This window comes from Manduca sexta, chromosome 24 (genome assembly GCF_014839805.1).
Source record: "Manduca sexta isolate Smith_Timp_Sample1 chromosome 24, JHU_Msex_v1.0, whole genome shotgun sequence".
NCBI classification, from domain to species: domain Eukaryota; kingdom Metazoa; phylum Arthropoda; class Insecta; order Lepidoptera; family Sphingidae; genus Manduca; species Manduca sexta.
The window spans coordinates 15,212,167-15,232,864 of NC_051138.1; the positions used below are offsets into that span (position 1 = coordinate 15,212,167).

At 34.9% G+C, this 20,698-nt stretch overlaps 2 protein-coding genes across 2 annotated transcripts in view; both read left to right on the forward strand.

Moving 5' to 3' along the window:
• The window catches only part of LOC115450010 (gamma-aminobutyric acid type B receptor subunit 2), a 129,233-nt gene that overhangs the window by 11,234 nt on the left and 97,301 nt on the right, over positions 1 to 20,698 (forward strand). The gene's annotated exons all lie outside the window — the stretch shown is intronic.
• LOC119190424 (arrestin domain-containing protein 17-like) lies at positions 6,957 to 8,204 on the forward strand. Its single transcript, XM_037442370.1, has one exon. The coding sequence runs from the start codon at positions 7,006 to 7,008 to the stop codon at positions 7,972 to 7,974; it is 969 nt and encodes a 322-aa protein (XP_037298267.1). The 5' UTR covers positions 6,957 to 7,005; the 3' UTR covers positions 7,975 to 8,204.

Sequence of the window (20,698 nt, forward strand, 5' to 3'; positions counted from 1 at the left end):
CTAAAGATCGTGGTCAGCATCAGGGTTGCATCTGGAGCGGATGATCTGCCTCCATCGGTTTGTATCCAGCGCGTCTGGGGCAGAAAGCAACGGGAAACCACTGCTATTATTTTTCAAAAGACAGTCGGCATGGAAGGTCTAAGTACATAAAAGACATCAATGGCGTAAGGGGAAGTTTTCCGAAAAGGAACCCAGACCAAAATATAAATAGACATATATACAGTCTGAACATCACTGTATTGACTGCCTCGGTGGCGTAGTTGTACTGCATGCGCGGTACGACAGCGCTCTGAGGTCCTGGGTTTGAATCCTGGGTCGGGCAAAGTGATATTTGGGTTTTACTGCTCAGTATCAGCCCGGAGTCTGGAATTTGTGCCCGATATGGCGATAGGCTCGCCCCCTATCACATCGTGGGACGGAACACACTTGGCGAAAAGTGGGTGCCGTGGTTGCGCCTCTGCATAACCCTTCGGAGATAAATTCGAGATGTTGTGTGTGTGTGTGTGTGTCTGTAAATCACTCTAATGATATTTAGTTTTTACATGAAAGAGAAGCTGGCAGGAACCGGGTTATATGAACCCTTCGCGCAAAACTTAATTTAAGCAAAAGTAACAATAACTGTGAGTTACAATCAACAAAGAAACTGGACATGTCTATACTAATGGACGGAATAAGAAAATTCCGCCCGTAATTTACAACAATATTCCATCAATTTTGTGTCAACCGCAAAACTTTCGCCATTATCGCCTTTAGCTTGTTTCTTTATAAAATACCTGGGGAAATGCTTAAAAACATTGCATAGTTCCAAGTTTGCACAATACTCTATAAAGCCAATCGTTTACAAGAAAAGTTTGGTGTAATGCAATATGATATACCCTGTTTCCTATGTTTTGGTTTGTATAATATTTTTAAACGAATGCAATGTCATTTGAATTGTTTACTTATTTTATATTCCATTTATTTTATTTAAGTGTAATACAAAATGGAACACTTCTGTATAAACACTAATAATTATATTTATTATCTGTATAATATATAACGATGAAGAGTTTGTTTATTTTTTTGCACGCTCTTATCTGAGAAACTACTAAATTGATTTGGATTTTATTTCAGTAATGATATGCTACATTACTCCTGAGAGCTATAGCTTACTTTTTACCCCGGAACTTTTAGTCCCACAGATAGGGAGCCGTTCAAGTATTACGTAACGCAATTTTTGAAGATTTTTGACCCCCTATATGTAACGCGCCGTAACGTGTTCCTGTACGCCCCCGGCCCTTCCCCCAAAAGTGATGTAACTCTAAAGTGATTTTTTTTTTGTAATATTCACAATTATTTTACGCAAAATACCGGAAAATCGCTAAAATACCTTTGTAATTTTTTTAAAATAAAAAAGCAATGTGGTTTAACGCTTTGTACGAGACGCCCTCCCGCCCCTGTAACGCATCGTAACATTTTACAAGACCCCACCCCCCTCCCGCCCAATTGCGGTACGTAATACTTGAACGGCCCCCAGGCTAAAGCTAGTTATAAATTGGAATATTTTTGAAAATCATAACTGTATTACGGTACGACTGTGTTGAGGTCTCGGGTTTGATCTCCGGATCAGACAGGTAATATTCCGTTTTTTCTACTCAATATTCCGGAATCTGGAATTTGTGTCCGATGTGGCGATACGTTGGCCGCCATCACATCATGGAACGGAACACACACGGCAGTAAGTGGGTGCACCAATTGCGTCTCTGCCTACCTCGTCGGGGATAAAAAGGCGTGAGTCCTTATGACGATGTTTTAGTCCTTGTTAGAATAATACAAAAAAGCTGAATAAATTTTGAAGTGACACTGTCATTCCTGAATTACTATATACGCAACTTTCCATTTGGCAAATTCTTTCGCGTGTTTTATTCTAAAAAAAATACACACGTGCCCGGGCAGCACCACGAGCAATAGGTAGTCGGCCATATTTCCACGAGAAATAGAGATGGAACGCGCTGCGAATATGACGGAGTAATGAAACAGAAAGCACCGCTAGAAAGCTTTTACGCTTTACATTACGTAAGAGTAGGTCCATGATTCAATTTGCTTGTTTTTATTCGGATTTATTGCTCTAAACAAATCACCTGTAACTGGTTATATCAGATACTAGCTTTTACTCGCGAGTCCACTCGGGTGAAAACGTTTTTCGTAGTTAAAAGTAGCTTATAACACTCTGAAATAATGTAGCTTCCTATTAGTAAAAAAAAATAAAATCGGTTTAGTGGTGACTGAAAAAGACGTTTTATATAAAGAGGATGATGCACCTTTCCAGTATAAAAAGTATACTTTAATCGAAGAGGTGATCGTTCTATATGTCATAATAATTTTATCCAAATCATTTCTGCTGTTGTTGCGTTTGCTTTTAATTAACAACTTCACAAAGTTTTACAATATTTATAAGTAAATTATAAATATCCGAAAATTAAACAAAATTAAAAAGCCCGTTTAAGCCCGTATCAGTTCTGTTTAAAAAAAGATCTGAAGTGCGCGAGCCGTGATTCAATAGAAAACATCCACCAATAGTCTGAAACATTTTCTCGATATTTAAATAAACTCGACCTCCTTATCATAGGTAGGATATACACGGCAAAACTAGAGGTCCTTTGCGCCTCTGCCTACACCTTCGGCCATGATGTATGTGTGTTCTACTAGAAAGCTATGGTAGAAAAGGCCAACGTTAAAGTCAGACTGTTTGACAGCATTGCTGGATCTGGAGCTGGATGATGCCTCACACATTAATGGAAGCACAAGCTATAGATTCAGTTGAAAGGAAAGTGATGGGCTTCTATGTTTTATTCTAAGTATGAGAATACATTATGCGTTAGAAGAGTAATATACCAATTAATTATTTGCTTTAATAATGGTGTTTTTAATGTTATTCTGAGTGATTGTAATAAAATTATTTTGCGTATTTTATCGCGCTTTTATATATTACTAGCTGACCCGACAGACGTTGTCCTCTCTTAACTATGTATGCACGCGCGCATTCTGTCGATCGCTGACAGTTATTTCAAACCACTGACAGTTATACAAGGAAGAAAAGTATAATACAAGAAACTGAGATAAAATACGCAAAATATTTTTTGTCCAACATTTGCGTAAAAATAAGAAATCATTATTCTGAGGGAAATATTTAATCTTGCTTTTGTACAGTGAAATATTTTTAACAGCATTACTTTATGACTCGCTTTATTCAAGAATAAATTACAAAGAAAAGTTGGTCTTTAACACAATTTAAAAACTAGAAAATATCTATAGTAATAGCAAAAACAATGGTTAACTTTGTGAAATGAGTTTACAATATACAAAGTTATAAGGCTTTTAATTTAAATTTAAATAATTACATAATTTGGCTATATAATAGAGGGCTGTTTCACAACTTCTTAGTAAATGATATTCGTCGCATAAATGTAGGTATAAGTCGACCAAATACAAAAGTCACTCTCTAATCTATGGTACCAAATAAATGGTAACAAAATTAGTACTACCTACATTAGCTGTTTAATACGATAACAGTCAAATGTCAAATATTACTAGTGGCAGTTCTCCCATATGTGAGAGTCCGCCTCGTTAGGTACTACCGCAATGTATTTCTGCCGTCAAGCAGAAGTGTGTAGTCATTGTCGTGTTCCAGTTTGAAGGACATTGTAGCCAGTGTAACTACTGGACATAATAAGACTTAACATCTCATGTCTCAGGATGGCGAGCGCATTGGTATACCAAACAATACTTCGTGGTTTAAGGTGTTGGATGGTGTTTCTATTGTTATGAGAGGTCATGTCACTTACCATCAAGCGAACGGCAAGCTCCTCTCGGAATTCAAAGAAAAAAAAAATACTTGAAACTTTTAGAACGTAAACATAAATTCATGTAACAATAATTAACATGGATTCAAAAACTGCGTGTTTAAATACATCGAATTTAAAACCCTATCATGAGATATATAAAATCCAAACTCAAAATTACAAATACACGTACAGGATACCAATTAAAACTCGGACCCGAATAAAAACAAACCTTACAAGGTTACGTGACAACCGCTAGAGGATCCGGGATGTGACAAATGAATGGGCCATGATAGGGTTGGCACGTCGCAGTTTATTCCCTAAACAAGTTGGTATATGAGGGATTTTTGACATTGCGTTATTTAATGAAACCATGGGGCGGAAAAGTTCTGGAGTGGCGACCACGAACCGGAAGACGCGGCGTAGGCCCCCCACGAGATGGACCGACGACCTGGTGAGGGTCGACGGAGTCCGATGGATGAGGGTGGCCCAGAACCGGTCCCTATGGCCCTCTCTGGAGGCCTATGTCTAGCAGTGGACGATTCCCGGCTGAAATGATGAATGAACCTATACATTTCTCTTCTAGAAACTAACAAAGTAAATATCAATGTAACTTTTATTTAATTATATATATTTATTATACGTGCACGGGAGAGCCCACAGCACCTAATGGTATGTGGAGTGAGGTGCAATAGAATGTCGACTGACGAGAGATGAGTGCCCCTCGGCAGTCGACACAATTATGCCGGCCTGTTGGATCCGGATACACATAGGCTGACCCTGAAACGTGACACATTTACGTGGGCTACTATAGCGGGTTTTAGCACCTTGTGTACGATAGTCGCTATCCCGGCAGATATAAAATATATCCTACCGTCAACAAAATTTTACACGCCTTAATGCCACTACTACTACTCTATGAGAGTTCGTTGCAGCGGCAACATCATATTTTCAGTCAAAAATACACTCACGCATATGCCATACTCGCAAAATTATCAAAAAATCTAAAAAAACAAAATTGGGATTTTCAGTTCAAATATTAGCTTATCAATGGTTTTTGACACAATATTAACAAATGTAAAGACGAGTAAATTGTTTCAGCTTTTGTAGTTTATTAACACAATGTTGAAATAACCCTGTATAACAAATGAATGGGCCGAAGTAGGGGTAGCATATACAAGTATATTTCATATACAACTTTTATATAAATAAGGCGTATACCAATCTAAATTATTAAATGAGTTGAATGGCTTGTGATATAGTGAACGCATGGGAATTTCCTATAAGACTAACCAATAAGACACAATATTAATAAAGACAAAAAGGACCAGCAAAACTCTCCTCCCTTTTTCTTCGTACATTCATATCTAATACCTTTGTTATTGAGCAGGTTATAAAAAATCCAGCGGCGAAAGCGACGATAGCCTAGTTGTTTGTGGAATGGACTGCTGAGACGAATGTCCGCAGATTCAAAACCCAAGGGCACACACCTCTGACTTTTCTAAAATTATGTGTATACTCTTTGTTACTTATCGTTTGTAATGGTGAAGGAAAAGATCGTGAGGAAACCTGCACACGTGAGAAGTTCTCTGTAGGAATTTCGAAGGTGTGTGAAGTTTACCAATCCGCACTAGGCCAGCGTAAGGCCTAATTCCTCTCAGTAGTAGAGGAGGCCCGTGCCCTACATTGGTACAGTATATAGTACAGGGCTGATATATTATATATATATAACCTCCAAGACGTAACATTTTAATATATAATTTAAATATAAAACTATGGTATAAACTCTTCAAAAAACAACTACCAACCATCTTATCTTCTCACCAAACCTATTAATAATTTAGAAATAAATGGTATTCACATTAATCTTAATTAAGACAAGCTATTAATATCGCCCACCGTCACTTCTATCACGAACTATCAATTACTAACATTAATCGTTCAAGTTTGAAACCCATTTGATTAATATCGTTTGACATCAAGGGGCTTGAAGGTCGGCTTGACGTACGGTTTGATGCGAAATATTGTCAAGAGGAACGCGCTTGTTCATCTTGACAATACATAGACAATATGGACTGACTCTCGTCAAATGAAGGCAAATATTAATATACTGGTAGGATGTTTTATTTTTCGTATCGGACCCCGCAATCAACACTGGAGAAACCTATGAATACGATACTGGAAACACCCAGCTTAGCCACTGCACTGCCTCTTGGTAGTGCACATATAAAAAAAAAACGCTGCCGAATCTGATATAGAGTAAAAGCTAGCCCACCCAGCCAAAGAAAAAGAAGTGTGTGACCGATAACTCTTTTCTATCATAAAGGTAATAAAGTACTGAACGACTCCACAAATTGTATTTTATTTTTATATTTATAATACTACTAGTTGTTCCTTCGCCCGCCTGAAAAGCCTTGTCCGCTACAAAACCATCTTAAAAGTCTAATTAAAAATTCCATTATTTCCCGTGAGAGCAAATTATTTGGGTAAATGTAGCCTATGTTTTATTCCAGGCCATGGTCAACCTGTGTGCCAAATTTCATCCAAATCCGTTTAGTTATTTCTGCGTTTACTACTAACAAACAAAAATATCCAAACATTTTTACAAACTTATGCATTTCTAATATTAGTAAGAAGTAAGTTGAGATTCAAATAGGAGTAGTAGTAATAATTTATATTTTTATTTAAATTTATAATTTACAGTTTTACGGTCTGTTTAATTCACTATTTATTAAAGTTTATAGTTCTGTGTACTTACTCTATTATTATAGAAATTTATTACTTGTTACGAACTTATTACTGAATTCTCACTAAGCATCAACTTCTTAATAATATTTACACGCTCTAGAAGCAAATTATTATATAAGACATACATGTACCTAACCGATCTCAGAAATATTAAAAAATAATTTAATTATACCCTCATCTATTATTTAAATAAATACATTCTATACAGTACCAAAAAAAAGATTTTATTATCTCTAAATCGATACAGATAATACCAAATATTCCTGTATTTTGCGGTTTTCAACCTAGATTAATGACACATTTAAACGCATATACGTAAACCAAACAACAAGGGACTTTTCTTGCTTATCACAGTATAGATTAGATATATAAATACTGGTAAACATAACTGCTTTTGGTTGTTTCTCATAACGTGTCAAAAGAACACTCATTCAATATGGTTGTTTCGTGTCAAATATTAATTAATAAACCAACCAGCTACCACAGGCCCGGCCAGCCAGTCAATGGAGTCATTAAATATGCTCTGAATCATCCCTTAGAAGTCTACAGTGTAGTTCTATCACTAGTTGGTGAAGGAGAATGCAGTTGGACCGAAACAGAATCGAACGGCGATAAATCAGAATCGAAAACGTACTACGGTACTGAAAGATTTTTCAAAGAGTCCATGAACGTTGTTAAGAAGACTGGAGGAGTGGTCACAATTCCTGCGGGATCGTACGAGGTCCAATTCGAATTCTGTTTTCCTAAAAACATACCACCAACCTTTCAAAATCACACTGCAACAATATCGTACAAATTACTACTAAAGTTCAAAAGACCAGGCCTTTTTCAATCCAACAAGAAATTCAGTGCTGAGATACCAATTCGCACCTGGATGGAGAGTGAACCTGAAACACCACTAGTATTTGGACTGGAAAAAAAACTTACCAAACTATTCTCAAGAAAGAAGCCCCTCATTAATTTGAAGGTGATGATAGCTAAAACTACTCTGACTCCAGGCGAAACAGCTCACTTGGATATAGTCGTAACAAATAACTCAAATGTTACTATAACAGCTATAAAGTCTGAAATCTTGCGAAATATAACTTACACAGCGGATTGTGGACAAAAAGAATATGACGATTCCGTAATACAAAGTAGTATAATACAAAGCACGAGTATACCAGGCAAATCTATTGTGAACTTGACTCAAGAAATGCCGGTGTCATCAGTTATATATACTGTGCGAAATTCAAGAATACTCAAAGTAGAATTTAAGCTAAGGGTTACGTTAAGGCTGCCGATGCCCCACATCAACGCTTCTACGGAAGTGCCTGTTTTAATCATTGATAAGAGTGATGAATACCTTGGTGATGAACCTCCTTCGTATTGGCAAGTGATGTGTGAAGACGAGAAAGGGAAATAAACTTTGTAGCCAGTGTAACTGGACATAATAGGACTTAATATCTCATGTCTCAGGATGGCGAACGCAGTAAAATGCCAAACAATACTTTGTAATTCGGGTTGGATGGTGTTTCTATTGTTGATGGGCGATTGTATTGCTTACCATCAGGCGAATGTAAGTATAGAGTGTAAATATTCGTTTATACTTCAAAATAATAACGATCATAAATGTTCATTATTAAATTAATTATAATAGCTGAAAATATTGATAAATAATTTAAAGGATTCAATACACACTTTTATTTAATTTGCGATAATAAATATATATTCTTATCACACGGATCTAGAATGTGGCGATAGGTTTATATGTGACTAGCTTTCGCCCGCAGCTTCGCCCGCGTGGATTTCGGACTTCAAAAATGCAGGAGGTGCTCAATTTGTCGGGATGTTTTTTTTAATGTATGGTGGTATGCAGGTGATCCGATTGTCCGATCAGGGTCTGATGATAGGATCCTGGTGAAATCGAAGGAACTCCTCCAATATTATAGGCAAACCTATGACGATTTCGGTATTTTATATAGCATAGCTGTTGATCGAGAGTTACACGTGTTATTGTGAGTCAACCATAAAAGATAGACATATGCTGTCGTAGGATGTTTTTTTATATAATTTTAAAGAGAACATTTCCATCATACATTATTTCTGTGTAGCTTTAACCAATAAGGTTGCACACGCGACGGAAGCTTAAGAAATGGAGTAACTTCTCCCGTTTTCCCAACATTTCCCTTCACTGCTCTGCTCCTATAAATTGTAGCGTGATGAAAAGTATACTATAACTAGCTCAGGAGTATGAAAAATAATTGTACCAAGTTTCGTTAAAATCCGTCGAGTAGTTTTTGTTTCTATAACGGTTATACAGACAGACAGACAGACAAAAAATTTACTAATTGCATTTTTGGCATCAGTATCGATCGCTAATCACCCCCTGACAGTTATTTATTTATTATTATTTTGGAAATATATTTCAAATACAGAATTGACCTCTCTACAGATTTATTATAAGTATAGATAGATAGATTATGAAATTTATTTATTTGAGCCGTAAAATAAAATGGTAATCATTTTGAATTTTTAATATTGTATTTACAATAGCATATAAGTTTAATATTATGTAAATAGTTGATAAAATAATAAAAACTATTTTTATTTATAAAAAATATTTTTTATTTTATTTTTTACTATCTTTTGCTCGTGGCTTCGCCCGCGTGAAAGGCTTTTTCGGGGATAAAAGTTCCACTATATATTTTCCCGGGTTTGAAAGTAGCCTATGTCCTTCCCAGGGTCTCAAGCTATCTCCATACTAAATTCGGTAGTTTTTAAGTTTATCCCGTTCAAACAGGCAGACAGAGGTGGCGGGGACTTTGTTTTATAATATATTGTTGGAACGTTTTAAGAGGAACAATTCTGTCGTACATGATTGTTGCGTAACTTTAATCATTTACACAGCGCACGCAACGGAAACTCTCAAAAGGAATAATTTAGCCCCATTTTTACATCATTTTTCATTGTTGCTCCGCTTCTATTGGTCATATCATGATGTTATATAGCTTACAGTCTTCCTCGATAAATGGTTTATCCAACACTAAAATTATTGTTTAAATTGAACCAGTAGCTCCCGAGATTAGCGCGTTCAAAGAAACAAAAATTGTTAAATGTAGGTATATATTGTAACGTAGACTTTTCGGATGACCAACACCTTAGTCCCATGGCCATTAAAAGAACAAATGATAATATAAAAACCGCGACAATATCCGATAATTAGTTGACTAACATTTATTATAGTTAATGTCTAACATTTTCGTAAACAAATAATAGTAAATCATGTCGTGAAGTAAAAGGCCTTTTTTATTTATTTTATTTAAGAAATCATTTTTCAATTATATTTAGATTAAAGTATTTCCTGCATACTATCCTATTATGATCAGGCTAGTATGATGAGAAATTTCTTTACTACTATGCTATTAGTATAAATATTAACCTCCTTATTCATAGACGTTTTTGGACTAGGATGTAGTAAAGCTGTGATAACAAGTCTGTTTCTCAGTGCTGACTGCATGGCAGCCTTCGCAGTGCGTAGATATAGGGCCGTTGTGATTGGCTAATATTGAGATACAACAATAATAAAAAACGTTTATTAATAAGGGGATAGGTTTGTAAAAACGTTTAAATCTTTGAGATAAGTATTCTCATAACCTGCTTACTCTACCCTTAGCAAAACGGCCTTGAACTTGACCTTTACGGCGCACGAGTTAAGGGCCAGAATATGCTAAGATTTAGGAATAAGAACACTAAAAAGCATTTTAGGTTATTTTGAAAATGTTACTGCGAAAATGATCCTTATTAAATTGTCTATTGAAAAGTGTTCATAATATTACAATTTGCAATTTAGGATTTCGCACGGCATCAACAATATTAGTGGCTTTTTCATTATGAAATTAATGAAACAATATACACGCTATAAAAGTTTTAAACAACCGAAATAAAGATAAGATTTTTTAGAAATATGTGTTTTATTTCTATATTTTTAGAGGCTATTGATTCGAAATGAAATACTATATTGAATAAATAGCCTCTAAAAATACGGTTTGTGCGCCGTTTTGCTAGTGGTATCGCTTTGGTTCAAGGTGAAAATAGTCTTGGATAAACATATAGGCGACTTTCGTATCTTTTATCTACTTTTATCTTCAGTACTGTAATGCGCCGAAATATGAAAGTGTTTCCTCATCCAATCCAAGTAGTAAGCGGTGGTTTGATTGATTTTTTTTATAATTTATACTGAAAACAAAACCTAAGGATTGTAAAAATAAAAATATTTTTATTACAATATATTTGACTTCACACTGATTTAGTTACAACAACCGGTTCATTAACGCGGTCAGAGATGCACTACATCCGTCACTGAATCAATCATCTTAGTTTTAAAAGCTGACACTTCTAAAACACTTTCTTCATTCTTTAACTTTTTCTTCTTCACTCATCACTTCCCAATATGACGGAGGAGGTTCGACTTCTAGACTTTCTTCTAACTTCTCTCCAATTACAATAGGTATTTCCACTGACGCGTTCAAGTGAGGCATCGGGAGTCTTGCTATTACTTTTAACAGAAACTCTACTTTGATTACCCTTGAATTGATAGAGACCATGTCTGGTGGTGTTGATATCTCTTGTTTCAAGTTTACTATAGCATCCTTTGGAATACTTGTGCTCTGTACTATACTTTCTCTTAGTAATGTTTCAGAAGACTTCATATATCCACAATCTGCTGTATAAGTTATACGCCTTACCAGCTCTATCTTAATACCAGCTATAGTTACATTTGTATCATTTGTTACGATTAGAGACAAGCGTGCCTTTTCCTCAGGAGTACAAGACGTCTTATCAATCTATTTTGACATCACACAACGTGCTTTCTTTCTGAAAATGGTTTGGTTAAGGTCTTCTCTAAAACAAAAACTTGTGGTTCTTCCCATTCACCGGCTATGCTGCTGCTAAGTGGAACTTCAGTTTCAATGTCAATTTATAAGAGATATGCCCAACATGACCTTTATAACTTGGTAGTATATTCTGTGGTAGAAATAATTCGAAGGTAAACTCGTAAGACCCGACAGGAATTGTGACCACTTCATCGTTGTTCTTCTCAATCAGGTTCAAGAATACCATGATGTATTCTTCATAACCACTATAACTCACGGTTTACAATATTTTGCCGATTCTTCTTGTCTCTGCCCATTTGCACAGTCCTTTATCGGTCAGCGATAACACTACACTCTCGCCTTTTAGGGGTTGATCTACAGCACTCCAGTGACCTGCTGACCAGGCTTGTGACCGGCTTTTGGCTTGTTAATTGATATTTGGCACGAAGCACCCTGCTAATTTGTGTCTATTCAGCCACAAATTCTTCGCAAGGAATGACAAAGTTAAATTATGTATTTGTTCATATTATCTCTATGTGGGCTTTAATAAGATGATATGACCTGTATCGATTGATTTCTCTTTTTATTCATATAACGGCATTAATTTGCCTTTTCCTGGTGCATCAATAACGGATTCCCTAAAATATAAGTCTTATTTTATTGCTAAAACCTGTCAAGTGCGAGTTATACTCGTATGGAGTTTGTGTCATCCAAGTTTCCATAAATAAACTTGAAGACTTGATATAAAACTTTAGGATTGAATTTAAAAAATAGGAGGCCTATTATATATGTACCTACCCAGTTCTTTTCAAAATATTACACTATACTTTCGAAGGCATAAGGTGAAGGCAAATTCTTGAATTTCTTTTATTTTGAATTATATTTATATCATGCATTTTAAAATTATAAAAAAAAAATCATAATTTCTCCAAACATTAAATTGCGTTCGTAATCCGTGATTAGAGCATTTATATAATATGATAAACCAGTCAAGAATATGTCATAAATTATGCTATTCTTGAAAGAAAACTTATCTTATACATTCAAAAAAATATAAGTCGATAAAATAAACCTTTTTAAGACGGACACGGAAAAACGACCTCACTACGTCTGAATGATCGGTAGATAGATTGTCGACTCACGAGAAATGATTATCTTTTGCTAGTCGGTATATTTATGCCGACCTGCTTTTAAAACGGATAGACAAGCCTTATCTTAATTATCAGACCACTCACCACAACGCGCTAATAAAAATACGACACCGTTTCACTAGAGTTCATAACCAACTTGTGAGTGAACAGACATACAGTATGGGAGTGTCGTGCCAAATATTAATTAATAAACCCAAGGGCGGTCATAGTCCTGGACAATCGGTCAATGGCGTGGTCAAATATGCTCTTGATCAGCCTTTAGAAATCAATTATGTAATTTTATCATTAATCGGTAAAGGGTACTGCAGGTGGTCAGAGAGTGTAACTATCAATAAGATAAGACACACAGTGTATTATACTGGCGAGGAAGAATACTACAAGACATCCATCAACGTTATTGAGAAGAACAGTGATGAAGTTCAAATAATTCCAGTGGGATCATACGAAATCCCTTTTGAATTTTTGTTGCCATTGGGTATACCAGCAAGTTTCAAGAGTTACTATGGGTATATATCCCACATGTTGCGTCTAAAATTCAAAAAGGCCCGGGATTTTCAAAATCGACAAGAGATTTATTGCCGAGTTCCCGGTTCGCAGCTGCATTAACGGTGAAGCGGAGGGACCGTTAGTTTTTGGAGTAGAGAAGACCCTAACCAAACCGTTTTCAAAAAGAAAACACGTTGTAAATCTAAAGGTAAATATTGATAAGACCTTTTTGACTCCTGAGGACAAGGCTCACTTAGATCTAGTTGTAACAAATGACACGAGTATTACTATAACTGGCATAAAATCAGAGCTCATACAGCGCGTAACATACACGGCAAATGGTGGACGAACAAAGGTTTGTGATACAATATTAAAAGAGTGTACCGTAAAGAGCACAAATATTCCGAATGATGCTGTAGCAAACTTGAGACAAGAGATAGCAACATTACCAGATATGGTCTCTATCGATACGAAAGTTATAAAGGTAGAGTTTAAATTAAGAGTAACTGTAAGACTGCCGTTGCCTCATCTGAACGCTCCAGTAGAGATACCTATTGTAATTGGAGAAAAGTTAGAGAGAGAAGAAAGTCCAGAGGACGACCCTCCTCCGTCATATTGGGAAGTGATGAATGAAGAAGAAAAAGTTAAGGAATGACGGTTTTTTTTTAAAATTGCGATCTCATTAACAGATGGCACCACGAGATCATAGCGACATATAATATTTAAGTAAGACGAATGAATTTTAAACTGAAAAAACTCAATCAGATGTAATTCAAGAGTTAGTGAATTAAGACACAACATGTATTATTTACCAGTAAAATATGTTTACCGGTTAAATATTTGTTTTATTATAACTGCTCTCTTTTTATCGCAAATCATAAAATATGACAGCGTTGTAGGTTTTTTTTCTAAATTGTTTTGCTAGAAAATTAAATTAAATAGGTTAGCTAGGTAGGACTTAAGACCTAAATCGATCTCACTGGTGGGAATCGCGAGTCGCGATGTGTTCTTTAGTTTATTAAAATACCATATTTCAATTTTTTTTCCTCCCTTTACTTGATAGTCCGATCATTTTTTTATGACTGTCTTTGCTTTTTAATTTTAAGAAAATACTAAATCTCCTTATTTGTATTATTAACTCATAATTATACTAATTAATTTAACCTACTTAAATATTATATTCACATTGCTATTAAAGATTCTGTTATAATAGATGACGTAATATTGTGATATTGTAATGCGTCATAGACTCTCAGGGAGAGAAATATAAAATCGATAACAATCATAATCTTTTCTTATAAATACCTTCACATCTGAAATCCAGGGGAATTCCTTCCATTCCCTACAATTTAATATTTTAAAAAATTTCATCAGCGTAAAAACAAAATAATTTAAGACGGATATAAATATATTTTTAATTCCACTTAAATAAAGAACAATTTATTATACCATATTAACTAAAACAGAAGTTACGCCATTTTTTATGAATCGAAAATTGTTGAAAAAAAACGTAGAAAGCATACGACCGTAGTTGTCTGTGAAATGTTTATCGACACACGATTTACAAGAGATAAATCTAACAATAACACTCAGCACTTCATTGTTTCTAAACTGTAATTGACATCCTCTCACAACAGCTCCCTTGTGTGAATGAGACGTAAATTTCTAATAACCAGTGTCACTTACACGTATACAGTTTTAAGTCGTATTCTCTCCTTAAGGAAAATATATAAATACAAACATTTATTTGTTTGAAAATCAATTTAAACGTTATTTAGTACTTATAACAATAACTTAACTTATTTACAAATTTAATCAAGTTTTATCACAATAAAAACAATTTCAATCAAGTTAGCTAACATATAAACAAAAAAAGAAAGAACATAATGGCTAGCGAAATGCAACGATTGTGAACGTCCGTCCGATACAAAGCGAAACGCAAGCAAAAGTGCATCGCTGACGCAGTGGTACGCGCGTTGGCCGGTTCAGCTTCGCGCCCTTTTTCTTTATTTTATTTTTTTTAAATTGCAGTATTGCCACGCGTCCCGGTCTTCTATCTTCTATTATTTTACTAATTATATAATAAAAATAATATCAGCGCTGTATTATGTATATACTGTACTGAGAGGGATCAGGCCTTAGTCCAGCATAATGACCTAGTGCGGATTGGACTTCTCACACCCCTAAAATTCCTATACAGAACTTCTCAGGAAGGCAGGTTGCCCCTCGATTAGGGAATACAAACCAAAATTCCGAATTTTCGTAATTCTGGAATTTCGGAACAAATTTACCCATATTTCAACTCCGGTAATAAGAAATATAATATCGGAATTACGATATTCATGGGTTTAAATTATTTACATATACATAATATATTTTGCGTTTTCGACATCACCCAACGCGGGCACACACAGCTGACATGCACCGCGCTCGCGCTTGCGTATTCTCTTTTTACCATCTGTTTTATTCCTACACAAATTACAATGCACAGTCGCAGTCGTCCAAAAACTTTCATAAAAGTTACAAAACTTTATGCGAATATTTATTGAAGACACTTTCATAGTGGTATTAGGGACAACTCGCTACTTTTGTAGCCATATTAGAGGCTCACTTTATGACGAAATGTTGGATACTTTAGTGGTCTTGAAAACAAATTACCAACAACAAATCTTATGTTTCCCATTTCCGGAGTTGACATCCAAAGTAAAGGCAAGATTTTGTAGAAATATAGTGTATAATTTGTTTTTTCTATATGCATTATATATTTTGAATAAATAGCTTCTAAAAATACATTAAGCGCAGGGTTTTAAAGGCATCGCCCTGATGGATTTAGGTGAAAATAGTCTTTGATGAACATACAGGCTACTTTCATCCCTTTTACCTACTTTTACCTTTAGTTGTATAATGCACCTAAATATGAAAATGTTTCCTCATCCATTCCAGTAGAAAGCGGTGCATTAATTGATTTTTTTTAATTGGTAATGAAAAAAAAATAAAAAACAATGATAACTACTATTCCACTATAAAATTATGGATAACCACAACAAGAAAGAACTACAATAAAAAGAAAAAAAAAAGATTTATTATTGCACACAAACAGTGTAACGTGCATATAGTAACAAAATAAGAACAAAAACGTAAAACTATAAAAAAAATTATACATATTGTGCCACCAATAGGAATCCTCATTCAGCTTCTTGCTGCAGTCTGATACCGCAGCGCTGATTTTGAAGGAAGCACCCAGGGTGGCGTACGGACACGAATGTATTACACAAATGATGATAAAATATAAAAAAAGCGTGTACAAACAAAACATAAACCAAAACGTACAACAAAATTATTAGGAATGATTCATATAATATACCCACCCATTATATGACATCTCGCTCGCATCCGACTCTGAACAACAAAAGAGAGGGACTGAGACAAAACATAGGCGAAAACACAAAACGAATGATTGTTAAAATTAAAATATTTTTATTGCAATATATTTAGTTACAGCAACCGGTTCATTAACGCGGTCAGAGATGCACTGCGACCGTTACTGAATCAATAGTCTTAGTTTTAATAAACTGACACTTCTATAACACTTTCTTCATTCTTTAACTTTATCTTCTTCACTCATCACTTCCCAATATGACGGAGGAGGTTCGACTTCTAAACTTTCTTCTAACTTCTCTCCAATCACAATAGGTATTTCCACTGACGCGTTCAAGTGAGGCATCGGGAGTCTTGCTGTTACTTTTAACAGAAACTCTATTTTGATTACCCTTGAATTGATAGAGATCATGTCTGGTAGAGTTGATATCTCTTGTTTCAAGTTTACAATAGCATCCTTTGGAATACTTGTGCTTTTTACTGTACTTTCTCTTAGTAATGTTTCAAAAGACTTCGTATATCCACAATCTGCTGTATAAGTTATACGCCTTATCAGCTCTATCTTAATACCAGCTATAGTTACGTTTGTATCATTTGTTACTATTAGAGACAGGTTTGCCTTTCCCCCGGGAGTATAAGAAGTTTTATCAATATCTATTTTGACATTTACAACGTGCTTCCTTTTTGAAAATGGTTTGGTTAAGATCTTTTCTAAAACAAAAACTTGTGGTTCTTCCCATTCACCGGCTATGTTGCTGCTAACTGGAACATCAGCAGTAAACTTCTTGTCGAAACGGAATATGCCAGGTCTTTCGAATTTTAAAGATAATTTATAACAAATATGCCCAACATCATCCTTATAATTCGGTGGTATATTCTGTGGTAGAAAGAATTCGAAGGGAAACTCGTAAGACCCCACAGGAATTGTGACCACTTCATCATTATTCTTCGCAATCACGTTCAAAACTGCCATGATATATTCTTCATAACCACTAAAACTCACGGTTTGCATTGTCTTGCCGATACTTCTTGTCTCTACCCATTTGCAGCGTCCTTTACCGATCAGCGATAGCACTACACTTTTGACTTCTAAAGGCTGATCTACAGCATATTTGACCACTCCAGTGACCTGCTGGCCAGGCTTGTGACCGGCTTTTGCCTTATTAATTGATATTTGGCACGAAACACCCATTTTGTGTCTATTCAGCCACAAAATCTTCGCATGGAATGACAGTTATATTATGTATTTGTTCATTATCTCTATGCCGGCTTTGATAAGATGATAAGACCTTTATCGATTAATTTCTCTTTTTATTTATATGACGGCATTAATTTGCCTTTTCCTGATGTTTTAATAACAAATTCCTTCAAAGATAAGTGGTATTTTATTGATAAACCCTGTTCAGTGCAAGTCTAACTCGCATGGAGAATGAGATGAAAGAGATGAATTGTATCATCCAGTTTTTCATAAAAAATATTAGAGACTTGATATAAAAGATTAGAAATGAATTTTAAAAAATTGGAGGCACTTAATGTACCCAATTATTTTCAAAATATTACACTATACTTTCGAAGACAAAGAGTGAAGGCAAATTCTTGAATTTCTTATAATTTTTAAAATATATAAATATAATATATTCATTTTAGAGTTTAAAAAAATGAATGAATTGTCCAAAACTTAAATTCTTTCGTTTCAATTATACATAATTCGATAACCAAGGATATGTCATAAATTATGCTATTCTTGTAAGAATATTATTCTGATAAAAAGAAACGATAAAGAACCTTTTTGATACTAGCACGGCAGCAATGACCCCACTACGCCTGATTGATGGTAAACAAAGGTCTAGGAGTGTCGACTCACGAGAAATGATTATCCAGCCAGTCGATACATTCATGCCGACCTATTTGAAAACGGATACACGAGCCTTATCTTAATTATCAGACCACACTGCGATAATAAAAATAAAAATACGGCACCGCATCACTAGTCTTCATAACCAACTAGTGAGTGAACAGACATACAATATGGGAGTGTCGTGCCAAATATTAATTAATAAGCCCAAAGGTGGTCATAGTCCTGGACAATCGGTCAATGGAGTGGTCAAATACGCTCTTGATCAGCCCTTAGAAGTCAATTGTGTAATGTTATCATTAATTGGTAAAGGGTACTGCAGATGGTCAGAGAGTAAAACTGTTAATAAGAAAAGAAGAACAGTGTATTATACTGGCAAGGAAGAATACTACAAGACATCCATTAACGTAATTGAAAAGAACAGTGATGAAGTTCAAATTATTCCAGTGGGATCATACGAAATCCCGTTTGAATTCTTTTTACCATTGGGTATACCGCCAAGTTTCAAAGGTTACCATGGGAATGTATCACACATGTTACGCCTTAAATTCAAAAGGCCCGGGATTTTCAAAATCGATAAGCGATTTTTTACTGAGTTCCCAGTTCGCAGCTGCATTAACGGTGAAGCGGAAGGGCCACTAGTTTTTGGAGTAGAGAAGACCCTAACCAAACCGTTTTCAAAAAGAATACACGTTGTAAATCTAAAGGTAAACATTGATAAGACTTCTTTGACTCCTGAAGACAAGGCTCAGTTAGATCTAGTCGTAACAAATGACACGAGTGTTACAATAACCGACATAAAATCAGAGCTCATACAGCGCATAACATACACGGCGAATTGTGGACGAACAAATGTTTGTGACAAAATACTAAAACAAAGTACAGTAAAGAGCACAAGTATTCCGAATGATGCTGTAGCAAACTTGAGACAAGAAATAGCAACATTACCAGATATGGTCTCTATCAATACGAAGGTTATAAAGGTAGAGTTTAAATTAAGAGTAACTATAAGACTGCCGTTGCCTCATTTGAACGCTTCAGTAGAAATACCTATTGTGATTGGAGAGAAGTTAGAGAGAGAAGAAAGTCCAGAGGATGACCCTCCTCCGTCATATTGGGAAGTGATGAATGAAGAAGAAAAAGTTAAAGAATGAAGATTGGTTTAAAAATGTCAAGTCTCAACTGTTCTAATAACAGATGGCAGCAGGAGGACCACGAGATCATCACGATATATGAGAGTAAAGTAAAACAAATGTATTTAAAATAAAATAACTCAATCAGATGTAAACGAATGATAAGTGGCTTAAGGCACAACGTGTATTATTGAAAAAAATACAAATTGATTTTACTAATTTAATATTTGTTTTTATTTGAGTGCTCTCTTTTTATAGCAAATTAATAATTATAAAATATGACAACGTCGTGCGTTTTGTTTTCTAAATTTGAATTTGCTAGAAAGTTAAATAATATGTAATAAGTAGTTTAGCTAGGTTAGGGCCCACATCGTCCTCACTGGTGAGAATCGCGACGTGTCCTTGAGTTTATTCAAAATAAGGTAATAAAATTTTTTTTTTCCTCCTGTTAGCTGCCAGTCCGAGCTATTTTTTAATGACTGTCTTTGCTTTTGAATTTTAAGAAAATACTAAATCTCCTTAGTTCTATATGTAACTCATAAATTATACTAATTAGTATATTATCATGTACCTTAACCGACTAAAGTATTTCATTTTATTTGAATTGCTACTAAAATTCTGTTAAAATAGATGACGAAATATTGTGATATTGTAATGCGTCATAAACTCACAAGGCACAGATATAAAATCGATAACAATCATAATCTTATCTTTTCTTATAAATACCTTCACATCTGATATCGAGGGGAATTCCTTTCATTCCCTACAATTTAATATCTTCAACATTTCATCGGTGCATAATTATAAAATATAAGACGTATATAAAATAGTTTTTAATTTCAGAACGTTTTCTAAGGATGTATTTTAAATTCAATTTAAATAAAGAACAACATTATTATATCATACTAATGAAAACAGAAGTTACGTCATTGTTTATAAATCAAAAAAAAATGTGTAAGGACTGGCGTTCGAAATGATTACGTAAAAGCAAACGACTGTATTCATTGTCGTTTATTCTATCGACACGAACGTCCATATAAACTACTTGATCAAAATCTCTCTGCTAAAATGGCAACCAAAAACGTCACTGTTATAACCTATTTATTCACTTGAACAACTAATAATTACATTTATTTGACTAATATTTTTTATGCAAATCCAGGTCTACACTCGAGATTTTATATCATGAGCGCCACTCCATACACAACCACAACCTGTCAAAATTGACCATACTAAAGTCAGTTTGAATGGATTGCAGTTAAATTCAATT

Bases quoted from the DNA above. Each gene is read 5' to 3' on its own strand.
- LOC119190424 (XM_037442370.1), top strand. From the start codon at position 7,006: ATGGTTGTTTCGTGTCAAATATTAATTAATAAACCAACCAGCTACCAC.